We start from the raw sequence: 25,241 nt of genomic DNA, 5'->3' as shown, positions 1-25,241 counted from the left end.
CTAATGACTTGGGCATTTGTTTGTTCTAATTTAAAGAATGTGCCAATTCTATTTGAATCATTGCATAGATTTAAATAAAGATGAAATTAAACTAACATATCTTCATTATTTGAATTTATCTCCTTAATAACTGCAACAGATAAGCACACACATTATAAAGGAGCCTCACCTGTGATCTAAGAAAGGCTAATTCCCTTCTCAACTACTGTATGAGATATTCTACAGGATCTACTTGACCTGAGCATTCTGAATGTCCATTTTCAAATTCACTTTCCAAAGTTTTCACCTGCAGCAATTCTTTTATACAGGTCTTTCCTTCTCCATCTTCTTGAAAGGTATTTAAATCAGAAAACTTTATTTGCAAATAATCCTGCTTATCCTTCAATGTCATTCTTTGTGTTTTGAGAGTTACTGGCTTTCCAAGAACAGATGCACAAGAAATCGGAGAGCTCTGGCCAAGAGATAGACGTGCACAAAAATTTTCCTCACTTCTTTGATCTGAATTAGAAGTTACAGACACTTGATTCAGAAAAGACACTTTGTTTCTGTAACTTTGGTCATTTACTTCTGAAGCCTGCCACATTCTCTGATACACAGAAAATGAATCTGTGCAGTCTGATTTTGAGTCTTTTGACACCTCTCTAATGTCTGCATTATCTATTATCCCTGATGCCACTGTAAATTGTAGTTCTGGTGATATGAAAAGTTCTTTTATCGTAAGAGTTTCTGAATTACAGTTGTCATTAACTGCTTGCAACTCTGTCACATGTTTTGAACCTAAATGAAGCAAAGAAGCATTTCTATTTTTTTCCAAGTGATTTAAATTCCCAAGTATGCCACAAGTTCTTCTACGTAGATTTCCCACAGCCTTACTCTTTTCAGCTCTATCTTTCTCTGACTTCAAAAGGCTAACTCATGCTTCTCTATCTGCAAGCGTGTTTCTCCTTTCCGTGTTACATGAGTTCCTAGCCCGTACTCACAAGAAATAAAGAATGTTCATTAGTATTCCAAAAAAAAAAAAAAAAAAAAAGATTAATTTGGGATTTTTTAAAAGCAGTTAATAAAAACTTATAAAAATATTTGAAAACGTATTTACAAACCAATATTATATTTATTTGAAACCGAAATACAATAAATGCTTATGAACTTGGTTTACGAACCTACCTTTGCCTTTACTTCAGCAATATCATGGGTGTCCAAGAAATCAAACTTCCTCTTATTCATCCACTTCTCTTCAGTAAAGCTATCTGTTATCTGCACATCACCAGCATCCAATGCTAATTGCAAGTAAATGTACAATAAATTATTATGATATTTTTTTTTTTGGACTTCAAACAAGGGAATATATTCAAGCTACTATATATGAGTTCTAGTTTTCTACTACCTGCAGGGTAAGAAGCTGTAAACCTTTCCATTGGAGCAGATTATGTTTGCCTAGGTGGCACAGAATTTAAGTTTTTAAGTTTTCTGAAACAAATCCATTACAAAGATTTACTGGAAATTATGGTGAGATTATTCTGTATCTAAGAACTATAAGACAATGGCATGATTCTCAAGTGATGGATTACTAGCCAAGCTAGTAATCCTGAGCTGTAAGACTACAGAAATACGAAACCACTCACCTCTTCCTACAGATTCAATGATAATTATTTTGCCTTATAATTTAAGCGAATTAATAGACATAACAGAGCTATATTAGTAACTAAAGACAGAATCTTCTTGCAGGATATTTTATAACACAGAATACCTTACCATTTGTTGCAACTCTTCTTCCTTTCTCCTGAGCCAACTTACGAACCTGTTTTTTCAATTCAATTCTTTCTTCTTCTAGTCTTTCAATCTGCATATTATTTAACAGACAAGTATTTCACTCCATTCAAATGCAGTTTTATTATGTAGGTCTTACACAAAAATACGATTTATCACTTACCTCTTTCAAAAGAATATGGTTTTCAGCTCTATATTGCTGCTGTTTTAGTACTTTGCTGTTTCTGATTTCATTTAAATCAATCATTGCCTTTGGCTCAAGACCTGAAACACAGTATATGATGCATAATCGCTCATTTGGGAGGAACACTAATGTTAATGGTCATTAGTAGGTAGCCCATTTAAGTAACAACACAATCAGTCAAGTAGAACAAAAAAACTAACGTGTTGATGGCTAAATATACACATATTTCTACACATCATGCTCTGCATAATAACATCAGAAGAAAGCACCATTTTACATTAGTTACTAAAAAAAACAAAGCACAATAAAATACCGCCTAAAATTAACTGTATTTATGTTTAGATTTCTTTATGCAAAAATAAGCCTTTCTGAATTCTTCTCTGTGCTTTTCAATCTAGCATTACAATTTCAATAAGTTATGTATGATTTCCAAATACTGTATTATGAAGCTAAGTAAGTAGTCTACAATCAAGGAGGAATCAAAAACAACAACAACAAAAAAGCAATATGAAACCTATTTTCCTGCTTTTTCCACTCAAAGCAACCTGTAGCTAAAGTTTAGACATGTACATACACTCTTTTTATCCTAAGTGAAACTACTTGCAAATATTAGCAGACTATACATAAGTATTTCCAAGTAGTTACCTGGTATAGTAAAAATGTCCATGACACAATGTTATTTCAATTCCTACACAATAAAAAAATGAACATATACACCATACCTAAGCGCTCTCTAAGCTCTTCATTTTCATCAAGAAAATCATTTATTTTCAGTTCAAGTTTATTGACTTCCTTAATTAAGGTTTCAATCTCGTGATCTCTTATTTTGATTTGCTTTTTTAAATCCTTTATTTCAGCAACAGCCTCTTCCAAACCATATATTCCCTGTAAAAATCCAAATGGGAATTATAAACAGATCACATGGAAAAATAAATTATGAATCTGTGTTTCATCCTTACAAAGTTGATGACACTATTTGGAAACAAAACAAGAAAAAAATACTATGATTGAAAACTTATACTAACAAACATAGGAGACCATTGATAAGTTATGGAAAGACAATAGTCAAGTGAAAAAATTCTTCCTGAAGACTACAGGGATTCAAAGGAGTTCACGCTCTCAAGGGGCTGACTCAATGTCCGCTAAAGCAAAGCATATTCATTTTTCTGACCATGGCATTCAGTAATTCCTAATTGCAATGCCTATTTTTTCACACAGACAACATTTTCTAGGAAACGTACCATACTATCTGTGATTTCTCATGATTGCATTGCAGGACACCAAGACTTTCAGTCTTGCTTAGCTCCAAAATACCTTTGAAATCCACTTATCACAAATACAGATTTCACCAAAAGAGTGCTAATCTTTTTTATGTTATCTTTTTTATGCTGTCCACACAATTTCTGAGGTATCTGAATATTTAAATCAAAAAAATCATTAAAACCTTACTTAATAAGAAAAAAAAATGTTTTCCAGTCTGTAAGCACTGTGCTTATTGCAAACAGAGTTGCTGAATAAAATCAGTTCCTACAAATCTATCTTCTGACTACACAGTACCCTCCGCATATTTCAATATTCACAGAATCACAGAATCGTCTAGGTTGGAAGAGACCTCCAAGATCATCTAGTCCAACCTCTGTCCTAACACTAACAAGACCTCCACTAAACCATATCACTAAGGACTACATCTAAATGTCTCTTAAAGACCTCCAGGGATGGCGACTCCACCACTTCCCTGGGCAGCCCATTCTAATGCTTAACAACCCTTTCAGTAAAGAAGTTCCTCCTAATATCCAACCTAAACCTCCCCTGGCGCAACTTTAGCCCATTCCCCCTCGTCCTGTCACCAGGCACATGGGAGAATAGACCAACCCCCACCTCTCTACAGCCTCCTTTAAGGTACCTATAGAGAGCGATGAGGTCTCCCCTGAGCCTCCTCTTCTCCAGGCTAAACAACCCCAGCTCCCTCAGCCGCTCCTCGTAAGACTTGTTCTCCAGACCCCACACCAGCCTCGTTGCCCTTCTCTGGACTCTCTCGAGCACCTCCATGTCCTTCTTGTAGCGAGGGGCCCAAAACTGAACACAGTACTCGAGGTGCGGCCTCACCAGAGCCGAGTACAGGGGGACAATCACCTCCCTAGACCTGCTGGCCACGCTGCTTCTTATACAAGCCAGGATGCTGTTGGCCTTCTTGGCCACCTGCGCACACTGCTGGCTCATATTCAGCTGCCTATCAACCGGTATTCCCAGGTCCTTCTCAGCCAGGCAGCTTTCCAACCACTCATCTCCCAGCCTGTAGCTCTGCTTGGGGTTGTTGTGCCCCAGGTGCAGGACCCGGCACTTAGCCTTGTTGAACTTCATACAGTTGACCTCAGCCCATCGGTCCAGCCTATCCAGATCCTCCTGCAGAGCCTTCCTTCCCTCGAGCAGATCGACACACGCACCTAACTTGGTGTCATCTGCAAACTTACTGAGGGTGCACTCGATCCCCTCATCCAGGTCATCGATAAAGATATTAAAGAGGACTGGCCCCAGCACTGAGCCCTGGGGGACTCCACTAGTAACCGGCCTCCAACTGGATTTGACTCCATTCACCACAACTCTTTGGGCCTGGCCATCCAGCCAGTTTTTAACCCAACGAAGCGTACGCCAGTCCAAGCCACGAGCAGCGAGTTTCTTGAGGAGAATGTTGTGGGAAACGGTGTCAAAAGCCTTACTGAAGTCAAGGTAGATCACATCCACAGCCTTCCCCTCATCCACCAGGCACGTCACTTGGTCATAGAAGGAGATCAGGTTCGTCAAGCAGGACCTGCCTTTCATAAACCCATGCTGACTGGGCCTGATCGCCTGGTTGCCCTGCAAGTGCCGCGTGATGACATTCAAGGTAATCTGCTCCATGAGCTTCCCTGGCACTGAGGTCAAACTATAGTTCTATAGGCCAAACTATATAGGCCTACAGTTCCCCAGGTCTACCCTCCGGCCCTTCTTGTAGATGGGCGTCACACTTGCTAGCCGCCAGTCGACTGGGACCTCTCCTGATAGCCAGGACTGCCAATAAATGATGGAAAGCGGCTTGGCCAGCTCCTCCGCCAGTTCGCTCAGTACCCTCGGGTGGATCCCATCCGGCCCCATTGACTTGCGTACATCCAAGTGCTGTAGCACGTCGCCAACCATTTCCTCGTGGATAGTGAGGGCCACATCCTGCTCCCCATCCCCTTCCACCAGCTCAGGGTACCGGGTATCCAGAGAACAACTGGTCTTGCCGCTAAAGACTGAGGCAAAGAAGGCATTGAGTACCTCAGCCTTTTCCTCATCTTTTGTAACTAAGTTTCCCCCCGCATCCAGTAAAGGATGGAGATTCTCCTCAGTCCTCCTTTTTGTGTTGATGTATTTGTAGAAACTTTTTTTGTTATCTTTAACAGCAGTAGCCAGATTGAGCTCCAGATGAGCTTTGGCCTTTCTAATTTTATCCCTGCACAGCCTCGCAACATCCTTATAGTCCTCTTGAGTAGCCCGCCCTCTTTTCCAAAGATTATAAACCCTCCTTTTTCTCCTAAGCTCGAGCCACAACTCTCTGCTCAGCCAGGCTGGGTCTAGTTCCGTGCCGGCTCATCTTTGGGCACGTGGGGACAGACCGCTCCTGAGCCATTAAGATTTCCTTCTTGAAGAGTGCCCAGCCTTCCTGGACTCCTCTGCCCTTCAGAACCTCCTCCCAAGGGACTCTGCCAACCAGTGTCCTGAACAGCTCAAAGTCAGCCCTCCGGAAGTCCAAGACAGCGGTTTTAATGGTCCCCTTCCTGACTTCGCCAAGAATAGAGAACTGAACCATTTCGTGGTCACTCTGCCCCAGACAGCTCTCGACCACCACATCTCCCACCAGTCCGTCACTGGTTGTGAACAGAAGGTCTAGCGGGGCACCTGCCCTGGTAGGCTCTCTAACCAGCTGCGTCAGGAAGCTATCTTCCACACTCTCCAGAAACCCTCTTATTGAACCCTCTTATTACGGGATTCTTTGAAGAATCCTATCTTGATAATTCAATTAATGTTCAACGTGTTTCAGAAGCCCCTACTCATATGCTAAAATTGTCAACTTGCAAAAGTTAAGTATGGTTAACAAACATGCAATCAGTAACCTCTAGAGGTATTATGAAAGAAAAAGAAAATGAAATAGCATCGGAAGTCATACATTTAAGTTCTAATTTAGAACACTGTCAATAAACATGCAAGCAGAAAATGATCTGCTAAAAATACGATGAAATACCCTGTCCACTCTGACAAATTGTTTACCAGTTCATAGTCTTTCATTCGTTTCAGAGCCTCAACAAGTTCTTTGTCCTTTTCTTTAGCATCTGCTTCGGCTAGTTCTGCAGACTTCTCAGCCTCCTTTGTTCTCTCCTCTAGCAAGTTTAACTTTTCCTGCATTTCTCCTAAACGATTCTGCTGAACAAGAGTTGAGAGACCTGGAAAGAAAAACCTTGATCAACAATTCAACTAGGAATTCTTGCTATCTCTGCAAGAAACACTTCAGATGATGTTATAAAGGAGATCTTCATTATCTGCTCTCAATTAAGTAATTAAAAAAGATTATGTTATTGCTTTTTTTTAATCATTCATTCAAACAACCCTCAAGTATGCACAAAAGGGAATTTGTTTTTAATTATATGTTACTAATCATCTGCAACTCTTTACAAAGCTGAGCTGAGACGTATCTTATACTCTAACCTATAACGTATGTAATATGTAACATTATTACATATTTAATATATGTAACATTAATTAACTATACAGGTATAGTTTTATTAGGCACTATATTACCTCTAAAACCCACTGGAGCACTGTAAATAAATTTAAACCGTTTTGCATGCTTGATAAATGGAAAGGAACAAAAATTTTAGATTAGTATTACTCAAATATGGCAAACATTTTTCTGTATTTCTAAAGAATAAAGAATATACAGCAAATTTGTTGCTTTTTATTTTCTTTTTAATATACCTTAAAATAAAATGGTCAACTTACCTTTATCTTTTTGGAGATCATTTTTTAATTCCTCGATAAGAAATGCATTTTGTTCCATTTCTTTGGTATACTGTTCGACTTGCTCAGTAAGAAGTCTTATCTGAGCATCTCGCTCTTGCACACCCTAAAAAAAAAATTAAAAAAAAGAAATTCTTCTTCACTGACCATCTCACTCTTGCACATTACACACACACACACACGCAAAAAACTCCATTAAAGAAATTCTTTACTGACAGGGAAACTACCAATACAGAACACCACATTTCTTCAAAATCAAAATGGAGAAATGAAAAGCAGTTAATACAAAGACACAATAAAATTATAGAACAAGCAAACATACTGTACTTACAACATAGAGTTCAGATATTATCTAGAAGTTGGATAGATAAAGGCAAAGCAGGAAAAATATAAGAGAGTAAAAATAAAGCATTCACACAACACTATCACACTGACACTAAAGCAGTGCTTAATGATCAATTTTAAATGGAACAGTTCTCTTAGAGTTAAGTCAGTGCATGATAAGAAGTTTTAGACCAAACAGATTTCTTACTACCTCCTCCTAAGCAGGTAGTAGGAACTGAGATATATATATGTTAAAGATTGGGAAGACTAACAATCCATCATACATGACACCTATTTTGCCTTTCAACAAGTCATCCAACTTTTAAAAATTCATACCAAATCTTGCTTTGTATGCATATACATCCATAGGTACACACAGACTCTAGGCTTATACATGAACTTTATCATAGAACGCAGTAGTATTTTTTGTGTGATGAATATAAATAAAAAAAAGAAAAAATAGACTTGGAAAAAAGTTACAGAAAATAATTACAATATAGAAATCTCAAGAGTTGCTGACCTTACTTTATACCAAAGTTATGAAAAACAAAAGCTCAGTCTTTCTTAGAGGAAAAATATCACCACATTTTAAATCTAAAGATACACCGCTTAGCAAAGCTGTAAAGAGCTAACTATAACCCTTTCAAATGTGAACATACATCGAACCGTAACAAGCTTGGTCCATTTTGTGTTACAACACAATGCTGTAGCTTGATTTAATTTTTAAATGCCTTATTTTAAAATACGCTCATTTCCATAAAACTCTTCAGAATGACATGCTCATGACTGTCATCCAAAAAAGCAACTTTTACAGCAATCTAGTCAGCTAAAAACACACTGCGTGACTGCTTATCAAAGATCTTTTCAGATACTTTTGTCTTCTGATCATCAGAGGCTAACTGGAACATAAGTTTTTTTTTGTTTGTTTTTAATCCTTTTTTTTTCTGTAAGATTACACGTAATGATACATTTATTCAAAAAACCACCTGAACAAGGCAGGAAATCCTCCTGATACATATACATTATGGAAAGCATATTGTTTGATATTGGGGCTCCTAAAGGGCTGTGAGATTTTTTGAATGTTTTATAGTTTTTCAAGAAAGTGGGGAAATACAAGATCATGAAGAATTATCTAATTTGAGATTAATAAAAAATGCACCTAATTCGGCTAGCTCTGTAACATGCTGAACCACAGACTTGAACAGTATAGCACCAAGCAAGACAAGAGGACACACAAGTTAAAACCTCTAGGTAAGACTTTTCCTTGACTAACCGATTTACTGTAATTTAACAGCATTGAATTCTGGATGCTTAGGTGTTAAAACAATCATTCTAGTTACAGTTAGAAAAGATAAATATGAAAGTAACAGAACCAACTACCAAAAGCTCAATTCATACAGAAAAGGAACATTCATTTGTGCAATATTAAGCTAACCTTGTTGTGGAATAAATCAACCTGCCTCGTAATTCTCAAATGTGAATGACACAGATTCTGGTCTTTGCAAACTATGAAAGACTAAATTATTTGGTCACTAGCTTACCTACAGAATGGTAATTTCTGTGTGTGTAATTTATCAGACGGACTGTACCTGCTGAAGGGCCAGTATACTATTTCTGTCTACATCAAGTCGGGCCATTTTTATTTCCTCTTTCATGTTAAACAACATTTGCTGATACTCTATGAGTTCATCATCTTTTGAAGCTAAGATTTTCTGAAAAGGAAGATAAAATACCATCAGAATTCTTGAAGCAATTCCTAAAAAATAGCCAAAAAGTATTAGAAGTACCTTCCATTCTTCAACTTTTTCATTTACAGCTGCCATGAGTGGATCATCTTCCTCATTCTTTGCTTTCAGCTGGTCTGAAAGCTCCTGAACCTAGAGATGCAATTTGGATCAATATGGTATCACAAAACTGTTTTGCTTAAACAACATGCAACAACAAACGCAGACATACAACTTAGCAGAAAAGCATTATGGCAGCAAGGTATAGTTCTGGCTCCTAGAACATGTGAAGTCTAACACTCTTTATGAAAGTATTTTGTGATCTGCAATCAAGTTTTAAAATTTGCATCAAGCTTAAAGATCACATTATTTTTAGTAATTATTTCAGCAGTGTGCTTTAACTGGAGTTGTTGAACATTTTTGAATTTAAGGAAAAATATGATGATACAATATAAAAGCAAAAAAAATACGTTCAATAATATAAGTTAGTTCTTACTTGAAATTTGTACTGTTCTTTCTCCTTTCTTAACTGATCCATAACAATATCAGATTGTTGCACAATTAGTTTCATTTTATTATATTCATCTGTCATCTTCTCCATTTCTTGCACTGATTCCTCAAGATTCTTTCTCATTTCTTGGTTTTGAATGTCTAACTTCTCATTAGTTTCAGTCAAACTCTGCAGAATTAAAGCAACTGCTTTTAAAAAGTATGCATCTTAATACCTGAATAACCAGTAACTGAAAGCTACCTTAAATGTAATACTTGAAAGTATAAATTAGCACAGAAGAGAGTATTTGACCTCTGGATCCTCGATTTCAACAAATCCTAATGACTAAGCACTAAAAAATTACTCTAAAAGACCCGTGTCAGTAACTTCAATACCTCAGACATTCACAGATGGAGAGTTTATGAATCACAGAACCCAACTGCATTACATATTCCCTTGCCCCATGTCACTTAGTCTGTAAATTGGCATAGCTTTGTGAAAAATACTATTGTCAGAAGAGTCTAATAAATACTCAACAGCATCCATTTTACCTGAATTTCATCCAAATACTGGACAAGCTCCAAGTTCTTTTTGGACAACTGAGATCTGTAATCAGAATAATCTCCTCTTCGTGACAGAACTGTTTCTTTTTGAGAATCTATTTGCCTCTGGTAGTCAATTACATCCTGACGTAATTGTTCATTCTGCACAGAAAGCAATCCAAAAATAAATCTATTTTGAAGAGCTGAAGACAAAGTTGTTGCTTTTCTAATAAGCTAACACAAAGAGCTAAGACAAACACCATCCAAATTCCTACTGTCTGCTTTTAAAAACTTACAAGCCTCACCTTTCTCTTTATTTGTTTTTTCTTCAGATTAAAAAGGAGAGAACAAGACCAAGAGAACAAAGCAAGAAAAATATTAGATTATCTTTGCTTTAGAAAGACTAAATAGGAATCAACATAAAGTCCAAAGTAAAATTTTCCATATACCTGTGCATGTGTGTACATACACACATACATGCACGTAGGTAAAAGGGCACATTTGAGGAATTCTCAAGTTTCCACCAGAACATTAATTGTAATTGTTGCTGTCCATTTTATTCTGCCACAGACCAAGATTAGAGGTAATAAAGGTATAAAAACAACCAGCAAAAATGTTTTACGAGACTGATTTAAGAAAAAAAAAGTATTAAATAATGTTAACTCTATCTTTTCATTTGTTCTTATATTAACTGATTTTTGTAAAAATTTTATCTTAGCAAAAGCAGCAAGCTTAAACCAAATCCTGTCCACTATCCATCAAATCTCTTTGTGAATAGTATTTAAGAAAAATACTAACTGCTCAAGAAGACAAAGTCCAAAGCCAAATTATCTTAGGGCTGTGTAAATTCAAGCATAGACAGTTCCTGACCTCAATTAGCTAAGTTTCCCTTGAAGAGATCTATGATAAATTTTGTGAAACCTGATTAAAATGTCATAATCAATATCTCCAGTACCTAGGAGATATTCCAGAACAGAATTAAATACCATATCACTCCCCAAAAATATGTAGAAAACTAATAATATATATTGTTTATCAGTATTAATTCTTTACTAACCTCTCTCCTTAATTTGATGTTTTCATTTTCTGTATCTTCATTTCGAAGAGCAAGCTAGAATAAGATGATAAAATCCTTATTGTGTGTGTGCATGTATATATATACATATGTATATTGCTAACATAAACTATGAAAGCAACGAACTCCAGAAACAAAACAGAAAATGAATGCACAGTAGTCCTATTTCTTTTTTTTTTTTTTTTTTTTTTTTTTTTTTTAAATTTCAGAGGCTCTTTTCAAAACATGAAACTTTCAAACACAGTTCCAGAACTGGTTTAGAGATGTCAAGCCATTCTTACCTGTTCATTCACTTTCTTCTCTTTTTCCAATTCCTTTTCTATTTCCATTAACTGTCTCTCTTTTTGTTCTACTTGTTTCTCCAGTTGGCGGATCTCATCACGCAAAAAACGAGTATCACGACCACCAGCAGATCTTTGTGCCATCTTAAGAGCATTAAAACGATGTAATAAATATAGTACTGTTCTTCAAAATAGCAATAAATGAGAAGAGAGAAGAGAGAAGAGAGAAGAGAGAAGAGAGAAGAGAGAAGAGAGAAGAGAGAAGAGAGAAGAGAGAAGAGAGAAGAGAGAAGACCGATACTAAGCCTAATGTTCCGGAAAAGCAACAGGAAGGCCTCACTAGCTTCTTTGAAAAAAAAAAAAGAATTAATTAAAAAAAAGAGATTTATTCAAATAAAGACAATTTTATTGTAGATAGAAGTCTTTTTAAAAATGAGGCTGATGAATATTCAAAAGCTAGTAAAAAGGATTAACTAAAGCTTAGGGCTATTATATTTCCTTAGCTATTTAAAACAGTAGTGTAAAAAAAAAAAAAGCAGCATTCTATAAACAAAATTTTAAAACATACCTCTAATTCATTTTCCAGCTTCATCACTTTTGTTTTAAATAGATTTTCTGTTAAAATAGAATAGGCACAGAGAATTAACCAGCAAGGTACATAAAGCAACAATGGCTAACTTCACAGCCTTTAAATATTTGGCCCCACTGAGGCAACTGACTTCATATCAGTCAGTATTTTATTCACTTTGTTAAATTAAAAAGAAACAAATATATTATATTTAACAAATCATTTATGAATAGCTTAAGGTTTGCTTACCACATTTGGCTTGTTCTTCCCCAGCTTTTTCAACTTCCTCTAGTGCCAGCTCCACCTCTTGAGCTTTCATCTGGCAAAAAAAGCATAGTAAGCAAAGAAAAAAGATTTACTAACATAAACTAAAAGAGTATTCCATGGACCATGCATTTAGAAGTATGAAAACATTTACAAAATAACATTTTTCTCTTCAAACAAAGGAAACCACTCATTTTCCCTACAATTAAGAACTTCAGACCATTGAAATATTTTCTTTAGTAATTTATTCTAAGAAGCTGTCTGAACATTCAAAAGCATGTAGCTGAGAATAGTAATAAAAATAAAAATAAAAATAATCTTAAGACCAACGTGTGCAGCTTTTATTTCTTGATTTTGGTATGTTTATGAGTAAATACAAAATGTAATAGACTTATAGGATCAGTTTCAGGATAGCCAAGTTTCTTCCATCTACAGTGACAGTTTTAAAGTTACTCCAAAACATCAACCTACCATAAAAACTTTGATTAAAGTTAAAATCATAATCAATTACTTACTACATCTAACTTCTTTGTGAAATATCTTTGCATTACCTGTAAAACTAAGATTCCCTAACTACATAACTACGTTCACTTGTTCACTTCATTTCCCACTGGTACCTGCCATAACCCTAAGTGCTGCAAACAGTTACTCTGTTGCACGCACACATTTAGTACACAAATCCTTGTAAGAGTAACCAGTACGCTCAATGTAGATAAAGAGAAAAAAAAAAAAAAAGTAATCATGTTTTCATTGAAATAAAAAATAAGCAGATGTACCTACAGAACTGTAGTAAGTGAGGATTAATACAAACCTTCATTAGTGACTGAGTAATTTTAAAAAGATGTATCAACTGTTCAGGAGTTTCATTTTTCAAGATTTTCCCATCAACCTAAAGAGACAACAGTGTTTTTACACAAATATCGATGAAATTCACAAAATAAAGCATTTATGCACGTGACAGACCAGAGACAGTTCAGAGGAGAATGCATAGCAAAACCAGTACATTCTGTTTTCCCCTTGAGTACCTTGGACACAGTCTCTAGCAATCTGTCTGCTAGTTCCTCTTGACAAGGCAAAGCATCTGGATCAACTCTCATAAGCTTCTTCCAATCTAAAATGGGTGCCATATTGATTTTATAGTATTTTCTTGGAAAAGAAATATAGAAATAACAGTTATGAGACATTAGCACTGCCCATCAGTTATTTATCATATGACTTAAAGGAGGCCAGCTAGTGAACAACACAAGATGATATTAATAACCGTATGGATTTTTTAATAAATGTACTGATTAACATTCAGTTCACATTTTGCTCCGTTGTAAATAAGTAGACTGTAGTCTAAGTAGACTATAGTAAAACCATTTTTTAAGTTACAAATTAGATCATGCAAAATCAAAGAATTTGTGGTTCAAACACTGAACATCAAGATGCATGTGAAACCTCATTTTTCACTTCTAAATGTCATTCAGTTCTTTCCAATTTCTCTTGAATCTGCACTTGCATGATAAAAATCTCCTTATATTGACAAAGTCATTATTTCCTATGTATTTAAAACACAACCAACACCTGCTTCAGTTTGATGCCACAAGCGTCCATTTCTTGATACTCATTTTTAAGATACCAAACTCTTGTATTAAGCATCCTTTCCTTTTGATTAGAATACTTGAATTGAGACAGGACAGTAGACAATCTGCAAACTGACAAATATATAAATTGGAAGTAATGCACAGTTTTGTTCTACTGCTTACCAGCCAGATGCTATAGGTGACGGTGACTTGTCATGTACCTGGAAGTCAATGCAATACCTGAAAAAGACAAAAGAGATTGGAAGACTTGGATTATTATGTTTTTCAGAGCTGTCTCTGACCTATATTGCCAAACCTTAAAAAGCAGATTCTGCCAAGTTTCAAAAAAAAAAAAAAAAAAAAAAAAACTTTTGAAAATTTATTTACATATTGCCCTTAAATTATATAGTATAAATGGTTAGGAAAATTAAGTAAAAAATAATAAAACCAACTAGGATGTTTAATTCATTAATATTCAATAAACTTGATGATGCAAAAAGGATATATATTTTACTGGAAAAAATCAAGCTGAATCAATAACCATAACAAAGGTGTATGCTAAGCGTATCTCAAGATCTGTTACCTCATTCACTGTTCATCATTTAAACATTCAACAACTCAAACTTCCATCTTTAATGAAAGTCTGAACAGGTATTACTTTTGCAGAATATATTCCTGAGCAATCTGAGAGAAGAGCTGTAAAACTCTGAAATCTAGCTTTACCCCTAAGGGAAGATAAAAATCACCCTTTCCTCATCTTCTTTGAATATGTGAATTACTTAACAGCTCCCTGTATTTATCATTTCTTCAGTGTTTATTAAATGTTTTAGAAACCTCACATTCCATAAAAAACATGACTTGGTAAGGATGATATAGCTTTAAATTAAAAGAAGGTAGGTTTAGATTAGATATAAGAAGGAAATTCTTTATTCAGAATGTGGTGAAGCACTGGCACAGGTTGAGAAGCTGTGGGTGCCCCATCCATGGAAGTGTTCAAGGCCAGGCTGGATGGGGCTTTGAGCAACCTGGTCTGGTGGGTGGTGTACCTGCACATGGCAGGGGGGTTGGAACTGGGTGTTCTTTAAAGTTCCTTCCAACCCAAACCATTCTTTGATTATATATATATAAATCTTACTTTTCTGCTTTGTTGTAGATGACAAAGGAAAATACAAGAAAATTACATGCAGGTACATAACTGGTCTTGGCATTCTCAGTTTTTCAGTTCATCCAGTGTTACTTGGATTAACTAATATATTTTTTAACACTAATACAGTTTTTAACATTTAATGAGATGTAGAAAATATATATATGACTATCAAATCTATTCTGAGAGTAAATGCACAACCTTACTACTGTTGATCTTTCCCTACCTTTCTTGTTTAAAAATCCTTTTCCTTAACTTATAAAATGTCTTTAAGAAAGTATCAGTCTTGAAATGGTATCAAAAGGAAGAGAGATATAAACAAAATAATCCAAATTGTTGTGAGACCATCTACAGTAAGATATAGGGGGGCACAACCTAAGCGTGAAGTATGTTTTACAGTATATACGTATTTAAGGACGATAAAAGAGAAGTTAATTCTTCATAAAATTTAGCTGATCCCTTCCACTTGGTAGAATGTGTGCTTTTATTTGACAGAAGGTCTGCGTGGTGAGACAAGGAGATCAGGGCTCTAAAAAATGTGAAATATACATGCATTTGATGGTAGCCATCACAAGATTTTCTTGACTTACTTTAGGCACCAAACATACATAAAATAGCCTGATGCTATAAAATTCAGTAAGGACTGATAAAATAGGAGTGCTGGGCATGCTCACGTACTATCAGAACTTGGTAGGACATCCAGGACGGCCTACCAGAGACCGCGCAAAGCAGAAGCAGCCCAAGCACCACGCAGATTCCTCATCATCACAGGGACATTGGGCACCAGTACAAACAGCTGCTCCTCTACCATAACATACATACAATGCGTATCACAGTCATAGATACTTGAGCGAGACTGAATCCCGAGAAGCAGCAAAGACAGGTGAGACATGCGCTAACTTTCTGTTAGTTTAGTGGAATTAACCCAGATTAAGCTACTTAGGATTTCCAAACTAGGTCACCCAGACTAGCTCCGATACACTAGCTCTACAGAGCACTACACCCCAGCCACAAAGCACCTTGTGCAGGGCTCCCATTTCCCTCCAACTGACACACCCCCTCCCGAGATGCCGCAGGGACAGACAGACCGCCGTCCCTGCAGGGTGTCCCAGCCATGCCCCCGTTTTAGACCCTGCTGAACTCGCAGACTGCCCGACCCGGCACCCCCGGACGCCTCAGCAGGGGCAGGGGCAGGGGCAGAGGCCCCCTACTGGTCCCCCGGCCCCGGCCGCCTTCCACCCGCCTCCCCCCGGCCGGCAGCAGCGCAGCCCCCGACGGCCCCGGCCGCAGCCCCTCGGGCCGCCCCTTGGCCTCACCGCTCCGCCAGGGCGGCGGCGGCGACAACGGAGGCCGCTGCCAGGCGACGCCCACAGCCTCGCCCGGCGACTCCGGTATCTGGAACCGGGAGACGCGCAGGGGCGGGGAGAGGCAACGAGACGCGGTGCCGCCCAGGCGGGCCTGGGGCCCTCGCGGCGGACTACGAGTCCCAGCATGGCGCGCGGCTCCCGGCACTCCCCGGCTCCCCGAGGGGAGCGCTGTCCCGACATCCTTTGCTTGGGCAGCGACAGCTGGGGGCGGTGGCGGCGGATCTGCGGCGGCCTCAGTCAGGTAGGGCGGGCCGTGGCGGCGGTTGGCCGGGGCTGCCCTCTGCTCACGGGGTCCCGGGGGAGGGCTCGGCGGAGCCGCCGCTGCCCGCGGTGGTGCTTCTCGCTGCTTCGGGTCGGGCTCCGGTGCGGCCTCGGTCCCCGAGCTTCCCCGGCCCGCTCCACTCCTTTCCTCGGGTTCCCTAACGGGGGATGCCCCAGAGGCAGCGTGCCCTCTCCCGGCCCCTGCGGGTGTGTGTGCGCTTCTCTGCGTGTCCCCGGCCTGCAGGTAGCCGCTGGTCGGGCCCCGGAGCGCTGCATCCATAAAATGCCGGGGTCCCGTGAGCGCTGCCAGTCGGCGAGGGTGGCTGAGCGTTGGTAGTGGTCCGACGGCCCAAAAGGTTCGGGGTCCACTGCTATAGCTAACTAGGCGTGAATGCATCCTAAATAAAAAAGGAAAACCAGTAACCACGTGAAGTGACTTTATACGTTATGTGTTCGTTCAACAGATGTGTTAAAAGCAGAAGATGATTCTTTTTCTTAATCAAAAGACAAAGGTGGTAATCTTTTGAGTTTTACCTTCTTCTGGATTATTCATCCTTTTCTTTTTCTTTGCTGTTGCTTAATCAGCATTGCTATTTAATGACGGCTGACAAGATGCAAGATGCTCGACACACCTACTAGTTACGTAACTTGTTCTAGTCATGTTGTAAGCCTTAACTCTTGATTGAAGGTAAAGGCTTACATGTCACCCAGAGGTTGGTTAGTTATATCTCTCTATGTAAAAAGAGTAAACTTCATGGTTAGGGGAGAGGAATCACAGAATCCTCTGTGTTGGAAGAGACCTCCGAGATCACCTAGTCCAACCTCTGACCTAACACTAATAAGTCCTCCACTAAACCATATCGCTAAGCTCTACATCTAAACGTCTTTTAAAGACCTCCAGGGACGGTGACTCAACCACTTCCTGAGCAGCCCATTCCAATGTCTAAAAACCCTTTTGGTAAAGAAAGAAAAAGGAAAAGGAAGAGAGACTGGATTGTATTTCTAAAATGGAAAATGTTGCAAAAAATAAAATTGATCATGATTGAGTGTAAAACAATGAATCCCTAACAGAAGTGACTTCATAGGTGAAGCAGGTGACCCACAGAGAATAATGCTGCCTTGCTGCAAAGTGAGCTTTCAGAAAATGGATTTTGATTCCCCTGTGATTTAGAAAATAAAATAATCCATTCATTACGTTCATGAAGTTAAACAAAGCCTAGTGCAAAGTCTTGCAGCTAGGTCAGAGCAGTCCCAAGCACAAGCTGAGCAGAGAATGGATTGAGAGCAGCACTGAGGAGAAGGACCTGGGGGTGTTGATGGATTAAAAGCTCAACATGAGCTGGCAGTGTGCGCTTGCAGCCCAGAAAGCCAACTGTATCCTGGGCTGCATCAAAAGCAGTGTGGCCAGCAGGGCGAGGGAGGTGATTGTCCCCCTCTGCTCTGCTCTGCTCTTGTGAGACCCCACTTGGAGCCCTGTATTCAGCTCTGGGGCCCCCAGCACAAGGACAAAGACATAGAAGAGGGCCACAAGGATGATCAGAGGGCTGGAGCATCTTCCTGTGAAGACAGGCTGAGGGAGCTGGGGTTGTTCAGCCTGAAGAAGAGAAGGCTCTGGGAAGACCTTGTAGCAGCCTGTTAGAGCAGTTCCAGAGGAGATCTAAGAGGCTGATCAGAGGGCTGGAGCACCTCTCCTATGAAGACAGGCTGAGGCAGTTGGGGTTGTTCAGCCTGGAGAAGAGAAGGTTCCCTGGAGACCTCATTGAAGCCTTCTGGTACCCAAAGGGGGCCTATAGTAAAGCTGGGGAAGGACTCTTTGTCAGGGAGTAGAGCGACAAGACAAGGGGTAATGGCTTTAAACTAAACGAGAGTAGGTTTAGATTAGGTATTCGGAAGAAATTTTTCACTCAGAGGATGGTGAGACACTGGCACAGGCTGCCCAGAGAAGCTGTGGATGCCCCATCCTTGGAGGTGTTCAAGGCCAGGCTGGGTGGGGCTTTGGGCAACCTGGTCTGGTGGGAGGTGTCCTTGGAACTAGATGGTGTTTAAGGTCCCTTCCAACCCAAACCGTTCTATGTTATGATGCCTCTGAATAGAAACATCTTTTTTTTATCCTCTTCTATAGCTTAATAAGCTGTAGAGGCTAATATATCTGTTTAATGTGTTTCAGCTTTTTTTTGTGGTCTTCTGTTACGGAATCAAGATAAAATACTTATTACATATACTGGTAGTGTAACTACATCTCAGTTATAATTCCATAGTGCAGCTAATAAAGAAGATTGATGCAGAACTAAAGCAGATATTGAGGGAGGTGTGAAAACTGAAAACGAAACGAGCGAAAAGAATGGAAATGTATATCCCACATAAAGTGACAAAACGTTTAAAATGCAGAGTGGCTTAGAGCAAGTGAGTTAATATTTTGTTTTTTTCTGCCTTGACATCCCTCTCCATATAACATTTATGTAAGTTGATCTTCGTTCGGTGAGAATACATACATGTTTGTAGTTCTGGAGCCGGAAAACATTTTAGCTCCATAGCAGAGCTCCCTGGTAGAAGAGAAGGCATCCATGTTAAGCCACAGTTTTGATAACACCATGCTATTTCGAAGAGCTAATTCAGAAACTGCATTATGAGAGATCAAATGGAATGTCATTTCAAAACAAGAAAACAAACAGAATTCATCATATACAGACCAAACTTGCTAAATAAGGACATGCATAGCAAAGTCTTTTCAGCTTATGCCACCCATGTAGTTTTTGTTCATCTGCTCTTTGGAGTTAATGAACACGCAGTTTCTACTGTTTGTGTTTTCTGGAACACTGAGAGTGTCAATCTGTTTGAACGTTATTTTAGGGACAGTTTTTGCATCAGTGTCCTGTTAAGGAAACAAATCATGTTGTTCAGTGTAAATATACAAGGTATTATTTTGTTTTTTGTTTGAATATATGGCTTGGTAGGAAGAAAAAAAAAGTGGTACTGAAGTCCTCTTAATGATTTTAAGGTGTATATTACCTTACATGTGTATTTGTGTATTTCAGGTATTTGTATTTCAACTGACTGTTGAAACAAACTGAAGCTGCTAAACCACCAGCTAAGCCAGTATCTTCCTCTTAGCCATGTTTAAGCTTTGATCCTTTTTTGTACCAGGATACCCTAAAATGTCTGAATGTTAAACTACTTGGTTGCTAGCAAACTCCTATCAGTCTTCGCCCTGGGAAATCTTTCCTCTGGCGTTCAGCACAGGTTCTTACTCAAGTCAGAGCTGCCATTTTTCATCTAGTCAATTCTTCAGAACTGTGCTTCTTCAGAAGACAGGGATCTATTCCCTTCCTGGGGAATGAAAATTGCTTCATGTTTGCAGAAGAAGGTTTCTGCATTAAAACTTATCTTGTTATATTTGTTCTGTTCTGGGTCTCAGCAAGAAGAAAAGGAGTCCAGGCATGTTTTGCATTCTTCTTCCTGTCTTCCCGAATACAGCTTGCCTTCTCTCATATATGATCCAAGCCCAATCATTAAAATGTCAGCTGTGCATCTAAGTTGATTCATACTGGAGTTGTACCTTGGAGTGACATTTTAAAGAGACGATAAATTTAAAGGCTTTGTTGGAAAGGGACAACAGAAAGGAAATAGTGATATCTTTCCGTTATTAAACATTGATAACAAGTTAGAAGGAGTATTAGGTTTAGCAGGAAAACCAAAACAAAACAAAACACAGAAAATGTAGGTAAGTAGGCAAGACCAGTGGGGATAGTAGTGGAGCCTGAGGTACTGAATTAAAACACCATTTTAAAGTGACAAAGCTACTGGCTTTGGCAGTCTGTTGTATATATCAGTGCTGATGTTCCTCATTTCAGTATCAGATTAACTTGTTGCTCATCTGTAAAAATAAAAAATTGTGGGTTTAACAGTTCTTTGTTTTATTACACTATTGATAATTTAAGTCAATTGTGTGCACTTTAAATATGTTTTAAATAGTTTGGGGTGTCGATTATTATCAAAGTCCATTTATCCAAAGCAAATAAGATGCCCAGCTGTTTTTTGGCAGCTCCTCCATGTATGGGTATCTCTTTGCTGGTGTTTAGAATTCCAAGTGAGAGAGCGGAGAACCACGTTTTATGATTAGGTATGTGCATAAATGATCGTTAGTTTGTTTGCAAAGCTTTTCAAGAAACTTCCTGATCCCTTTGTAAATTGCTTTGTTTCTGTTTTCAGCTGCCTAATTAATCTACACAAAATTAAGTTCCTTGAGATTTACATAATAATTATGTTTCACATTAACAGACAATGCTTTATGCGTGTAAAATGACTCTGTGGAGTTACAGACTATTTCCTTATTGATACTTGTATTGACAATTCCACAGAATAGTTGCTGACGTCTTCGTATGACTAAAGTGTCAGGTGTATTTTTAATATTTAGTCTTTAATGAAGCATCAATGAAAATATTCTTAGAATAATAAACAGGAGTCTTTAGAATATATTAACAATTCTGTTTTATGGACAGTAAATTGATTTTTTTTAGTTTTCTGAGAGCTTGAACTAAATTTTAAAATACTGTCAAAAGCTGCAAATATTAATATGTAAATTTTGCTGATTTTTTTCAGAAATAATAGGAGCTCTCATACAAAAATTGGAAGAGATGAAAACTTTGCAGTTGTGGCAACTGTTTGAGATGAACTTTAATGAATATGTTTGTTCCACTCAGCTTTGCTGGGAATGCTGAGGAGGGGTAGGTGGATTGTACAGGTGTTTTCCCATACAGAAATGCTATGGTTTTCAATAATTCTATCACTGCCACTATTTTTTTTTTCTAAAGAAGAAACATATAATATATATATTACTTGGAGCGTTTTCTTTCAAGTAGACCTTATCAAAACAGAAATAGTTATTAATACCCTTCAGAGGAGTAAAAGAAGCAAGTGCCATTACCCAGAAGAAGAGAAATTTAAAATGTATTTAAGTTCCTAAAATTAGGTCATAAGGTTTATCTGAACATAAATTGATTGTCTCCTTAAATGTTGATGTAAGGTGGCAGATAACATGTTTATTAGCTGATAGCTAATGGTATAGTGGTAGATAGCTGTTGCTTTTTTAGGGACTGCAACTGTACTCCTGCCTAAATACAACCTAATTTCGCCTAAATTCATATGGGCAAAAGGGGACATCCATACTTCCAAATTTCCCAAGTGAGGATGCAGAGCATTTTTGTGCATATTTGTGTTCATTTTTTTGTGCAGACTTCTATATTTTGAGGCATGCTGCTCTCATCTGTTTGTATTGTCATGGATTTGGTTGTAATTGTGGAGAAACATTTTCTTGTTCTCCTACTTCTCCAAAAGTGTTTTGTTTTTTCTCATATATTCCTACTGCCTGTAAATCTTGAAAAAGACTGCATGAACCAGTAAAGGATTCTCAACGTGTTGGGGGAGGAAGGTTGCATGCCTTACAAACCAAACCTGCTGGAGAGCTCTGTTTCTTTTCCATCCTTTTCACTTTGTATCTGTCTATGAACATGCATGGAAATGGTGCAGTGCAGAATGCAGATTTCTGTGTCGAACAGCTTGAGAAAACTAGCCTTACAAGCAGGTATTGTATGCGGCTTCGGCATGCTATTTTTCCACAATCAGCTCTCACAGTCATGTAGCATCTGTCTTTCAAGGCGTATCTTGCCACTTATTGTTTGTGGCAAACTGTAGTATTTGTATATTCAACTGTATATTCTTCCTGACAGTTTCAAGTATTGTTGTAAATTAAAACGTTTGGCAGAAATCTTGGAAATGAAGTACTTGTCAGTCCTGATTTCATACAGTCAAATTAGGGCTTGGTGGTTGTTTGTAGATCATGAATTGGCAGTCATACAGCCCAAGGGCTGATTAAAGTATCAAAGGTACAATTTTAGGAGTTATGAAAGTAAAAGGTTGGTGAGTTTAAAAAAAAAAAATTTTAAATATTGAGGGACAATCAACCTGTTTACGTGAGTTGGACCAGCCAGTTATGTGGTTCTCCATCACAGCAAGCCTGTGTTTAAAAAAAAAAATAAGAAATTGTTGAGTAGCATGTTTTACAGATACCTATCAATACATCCATCGCTCGAAATGGTGAAATACTAGCACTTGCAAGCCCATGCTTGTGTTGCTACCAAATTTCCATATGCCTGTTGAGTGAGAAAGGGAGTGAGTGTATCCACTCACTGTGACTCGTTTGAGGAGCCCAGTCATGCCAAAGCTTTAGCAACCTCTTACACATCTGTGATCTATGAGTTTCTTTGTCTTGTATACTCCTTAGATGGCTTCTTGCTTTCCAATGCCAAAATGAGAACAAATCAGTTGATATGAAGAGTGTTGGCTGCCAGATAACAATTGCTGTTTTCCTCTGAGATTAATGGCAGACATACTGCTGCCTGACGTACCAAGTACAGATTAGCTTTTACAAGCCTCCCTCATTGTTGACCATTCTGAGTATGGAGTTTGGTGGACTCCGTTGTAGCAACAGATAGGAGGTTCTGGTTTTGATGATGAGTCCTCCTTTCCTTGTCATGCTATCTATCATAAAGGGCAGCAAAGACACCTTTCCAATATTTATGCTTTAATTCAGCAAGAACGTTAAACTACTCTGTAGTCAGACCAGATGGAAAAAGTGATTTTCCTGACTTTAGCTTTTTCGAGAAAAATAAGATCTCAGAAGGCCAGAGTGCAAGTGAGCAGTAGTCAATTATCCACGCTGCAGTTTTGTGCAGTCTACAGATTGTATGTGACCTTGAATTTCCCATTTTTCTCTTGCTTGCAGAAGCAGGTCGCTGGAAAATGCGGGCCCTTCCGGATTTGTTATGCCCTTCTGTTGCCAAGTGAGCTTTTGCACACTGCAAAAGTGAGGGCGATCTGCTGGGATGCATTTGAGATTACCAAGCTTGCAGCAGTTCAAGCACTGTGTTGCGTGACTTGTTGCTAAAACCAGAACAAAGCGTTTTGTTGAACGTGTTTGCCCTTACATTAAATTTAGTAAGTTGTTAAGAATTGTTTGCGAATGTCTGTGGCTCAAATACTTGTCTGAAGAGGAAAACTTATAGCCATGTATTTGCATTAGTGACATTTGAAATGTACAGGTGTAGGGGAGGGCAAGCAGCAAATAAGAAAATTTTGATGTTAAAGTTTTTCCAGAGTTCTAAAAGAGACTTTTCTGATGGTGGGATAGCCGCTTAAACCAGACTTTGGATGTGGCTAAAATCTTTATGTGCTTTAGAGTTCCCTTTGATTAAAAAGAAAACAGTAGTACTTTCCCTACAGGTGGCATGCAGGTAAATGTAGCATTGTCAGGGAACAGCGTGGTTAGCAGTCGTGTAAAATTAGAGTTCTGGATTGAAGAAATGCTAGAAGTTGGGAACAAAAATAAAGGCTTGTAAGAGCATCAGAATTGCCTAGGATTAAAAGGTAAGTAAAGTAGCTGTGTTAACATATTCTGCATAGGGAAAGGTACAAACCTACAAAAAGTAGTTGAGTTAGCAATTGAGGTTGGATAAACTCATTCCTTTGGATAGGAGTCTCCGCTTAGGAATCTATCTTGTTTTCTTCCCAGCTGTTTGGCAGTAGCTATTTCTGAAATAGGAACATTTAAGAATTACCTCAGAATTAGACTCTGAAGCTCAAAGCAGTATCTTCAAGGGTTTGCTGCTCCAAGCGAACAGTAAACTTACAGAAGATGTCTCAACTCACCAAAAACCTTTTCACCTAATTATGAGTTTTCTTAAAGGGGGAATTTAAATCTTCAGGTTGGTTCTGCATGGCAATGTTACCTCATCCCTTACTTTTTAGAACATGATATTTCAGAAATATAGGTTTCTATGTTGAAAAATCGTTACACGCTACTTGTAGGTCTTTTTCAAATATCACTGCTTTTCAGCAGAGCTAGTGAACTTAAAAAAGTAGGAAGTACACTGTTTAGAAGCTGATTCAAACAAGGAAATTCAAACTGTTTCTCACAGGCTAAGAAATAGCAGATTCTTCTTGTCTACGTTCTTGGGGGAGGGGGGTAAAAAAAAAAAGTACATAAACCTCTGGTGGGTTGAAGTTCTAAAAGGGGATGTCTTTCCATGTATTCCTGTAGTATGCTTTGTGTTTTTGTTTGTTTGTTTTTCATAAGACTTCTATGTCTGCCAATATATGTTCAGACAATCTTGGCTAAAGTACTCTGATCCAGGCTAGTATAAAGATGTAAAAGCATCCTTTGATATTTAACATAGCTTTTTATCTTCTTTATTACAAAGGTGGTGACGAGTAAAAAAAGGCTCTTTCTTGGTTGAAATAACAGCAATAGCCAGAGCTCCGAGTACTGTAGAAGAGAAAACCTTTGCTATTATGTGAGTAACAGTGACTGAGTTGGTTCTGATTTCTTTTAAGTGATCCTTGTCATGGTGTTAGTATAACTGCACCCGCATCTTGTTGCACTTGTCCCTTGCAGTGCCACTGCTCCTTTACCTTTACCAGTATTCTGATAGGTGATTGTCGTGCTCTCAGGCCAGGGCTGCAGACCACAACTGAGATTACCTGTCTGGGAAAGATAGCTTTGCTCACCTCTTTTTGCGGGATATTATAGTTTAATTTGAATGCTGTTATTAAAAAGTACATAACGTTAAACAAAAACAAACAAAAAAGCATTTCAG

General features: G+C 38.4%; 2 protein-coding genes across 6 annotated transcripts in view; both read right to left on the bottom strand.

The window, feature by feature from the left end:
• Positions 1–16,565, bottom strand: part of CEP290 (centrosomal protein 290) — a 58,353-nt gene extending 41,788 nt beyond the window's left edge. For 2 of the 5 annotated variants that reach the window (XM_040558017.1, XM_040558038.1), the window contains exons 1-18: positions 16,279–16,565; positions 14,002–14,058; positions 13,279–13,399; positions 13,065–13,142; positions 12,239–12,308; positions 11,990–12,036; positions 11,422–11,565; positions 11,123–11,176; positions 10,075–10,227; positions 9,530–9,712; positions 9,097–9,186; positions 8,899–9,021; positions 6,968–7,091; positions 6,239–6,411; positions 2,674–2,836; positions 1,931–2,031; positions 1,753–1,840; positions 1,165–1,277 (exon numbers count right to left, since the gene is read on the bottom strand). In XM_040558017.1, coding sequence (XP_040413951.1) covers positions 1,165–1,277; positions 1,753–1,840; positions 1,931–2,031; positions 2,674–2,836; positions 6,239–6,411; positions 6,968–7,091; positions 8,899–9,021; positions 9,097–9,186; positions 9,530–9,712; positions 10,075–10,227; positions 11,123–11,176; positions 11,422–11,565; positions 11,990–12,036; positions 12,239–12,308; positions 13,065–13,142; positions 13,279–13,380 — 1,806 coding nt within the window. In that variant the 5' untranslated portion in view covers positions 13,381–13,399; positions 14,002–14,058; positions 16,279–16,565. Of the gene's footprint in view, positions 1–1,164; positions 1,278–1,752; positions 1,841–1,930; positions 2,032–2,673; positions 2,837–6,238; positions 6,412–6,967; positions 7,092–7,316; positions 7,338–8,850; positions 9,022–9,096; positions 9,187–9,529; positions 9,713–10,074; positions 10,228–11,122; positions 11,177–11,421; positions 11,566–11,989; positions 12,037–12,238; positions 12,309–13,064; positions 13,143–13,278; positions 13,400–14,001; positions 14,059–15,636; positions 16,141–16,278 lie in introns of those variants that run through there. The other 3 variants (XM_040558028.1, XM_040558007.1, XM_040558047.1) reach the window with 3 other exon arrangements.
• On the bottom strand, positions 16,088–16,987 carry LOC121063871 (atherin-like). Its single transcript, XM_040544779.1, has one exon. The coding sequence runs from the start codon at positions 16,985–16,987 to the stop codon at positions 16,088–16,090; it is 900 nt and encodes a 299-aa protein (XP_040400713.1).
• Between the last annotated feature and the right edge of the window lie 8,254 nt (positions 16,988–25,241).

The sequence above is a fragment of the Cygnus olor genome, chromosome 1 (genome assembly GCF_009769625.2).
Source record: "Cygnus olor isolate bCygOlo1 chromosome 1, bCygOlo1.pri.v2, whole genome shotgun sequence".
NCBI lineage: Eukaryota > Metazoa > Chordata > Aves > Anseriformes > Anatidae > Cygnus > Cygnus olor.
The sequence above is the reverse complement of the archived record's forward strand: the minus strand, read 5'-3'. Positions and strand labels throughout refer to the sequence as shown.

Coding starts and splice junctions, on each gene's coding strand:
- LOC121063871 (XM_040544779.1), bottom strand. CDS start 16,987: ATGCATTCACGCCTAGTTAGCTATAGCAGTGGACCCCGAACCTTTTGG.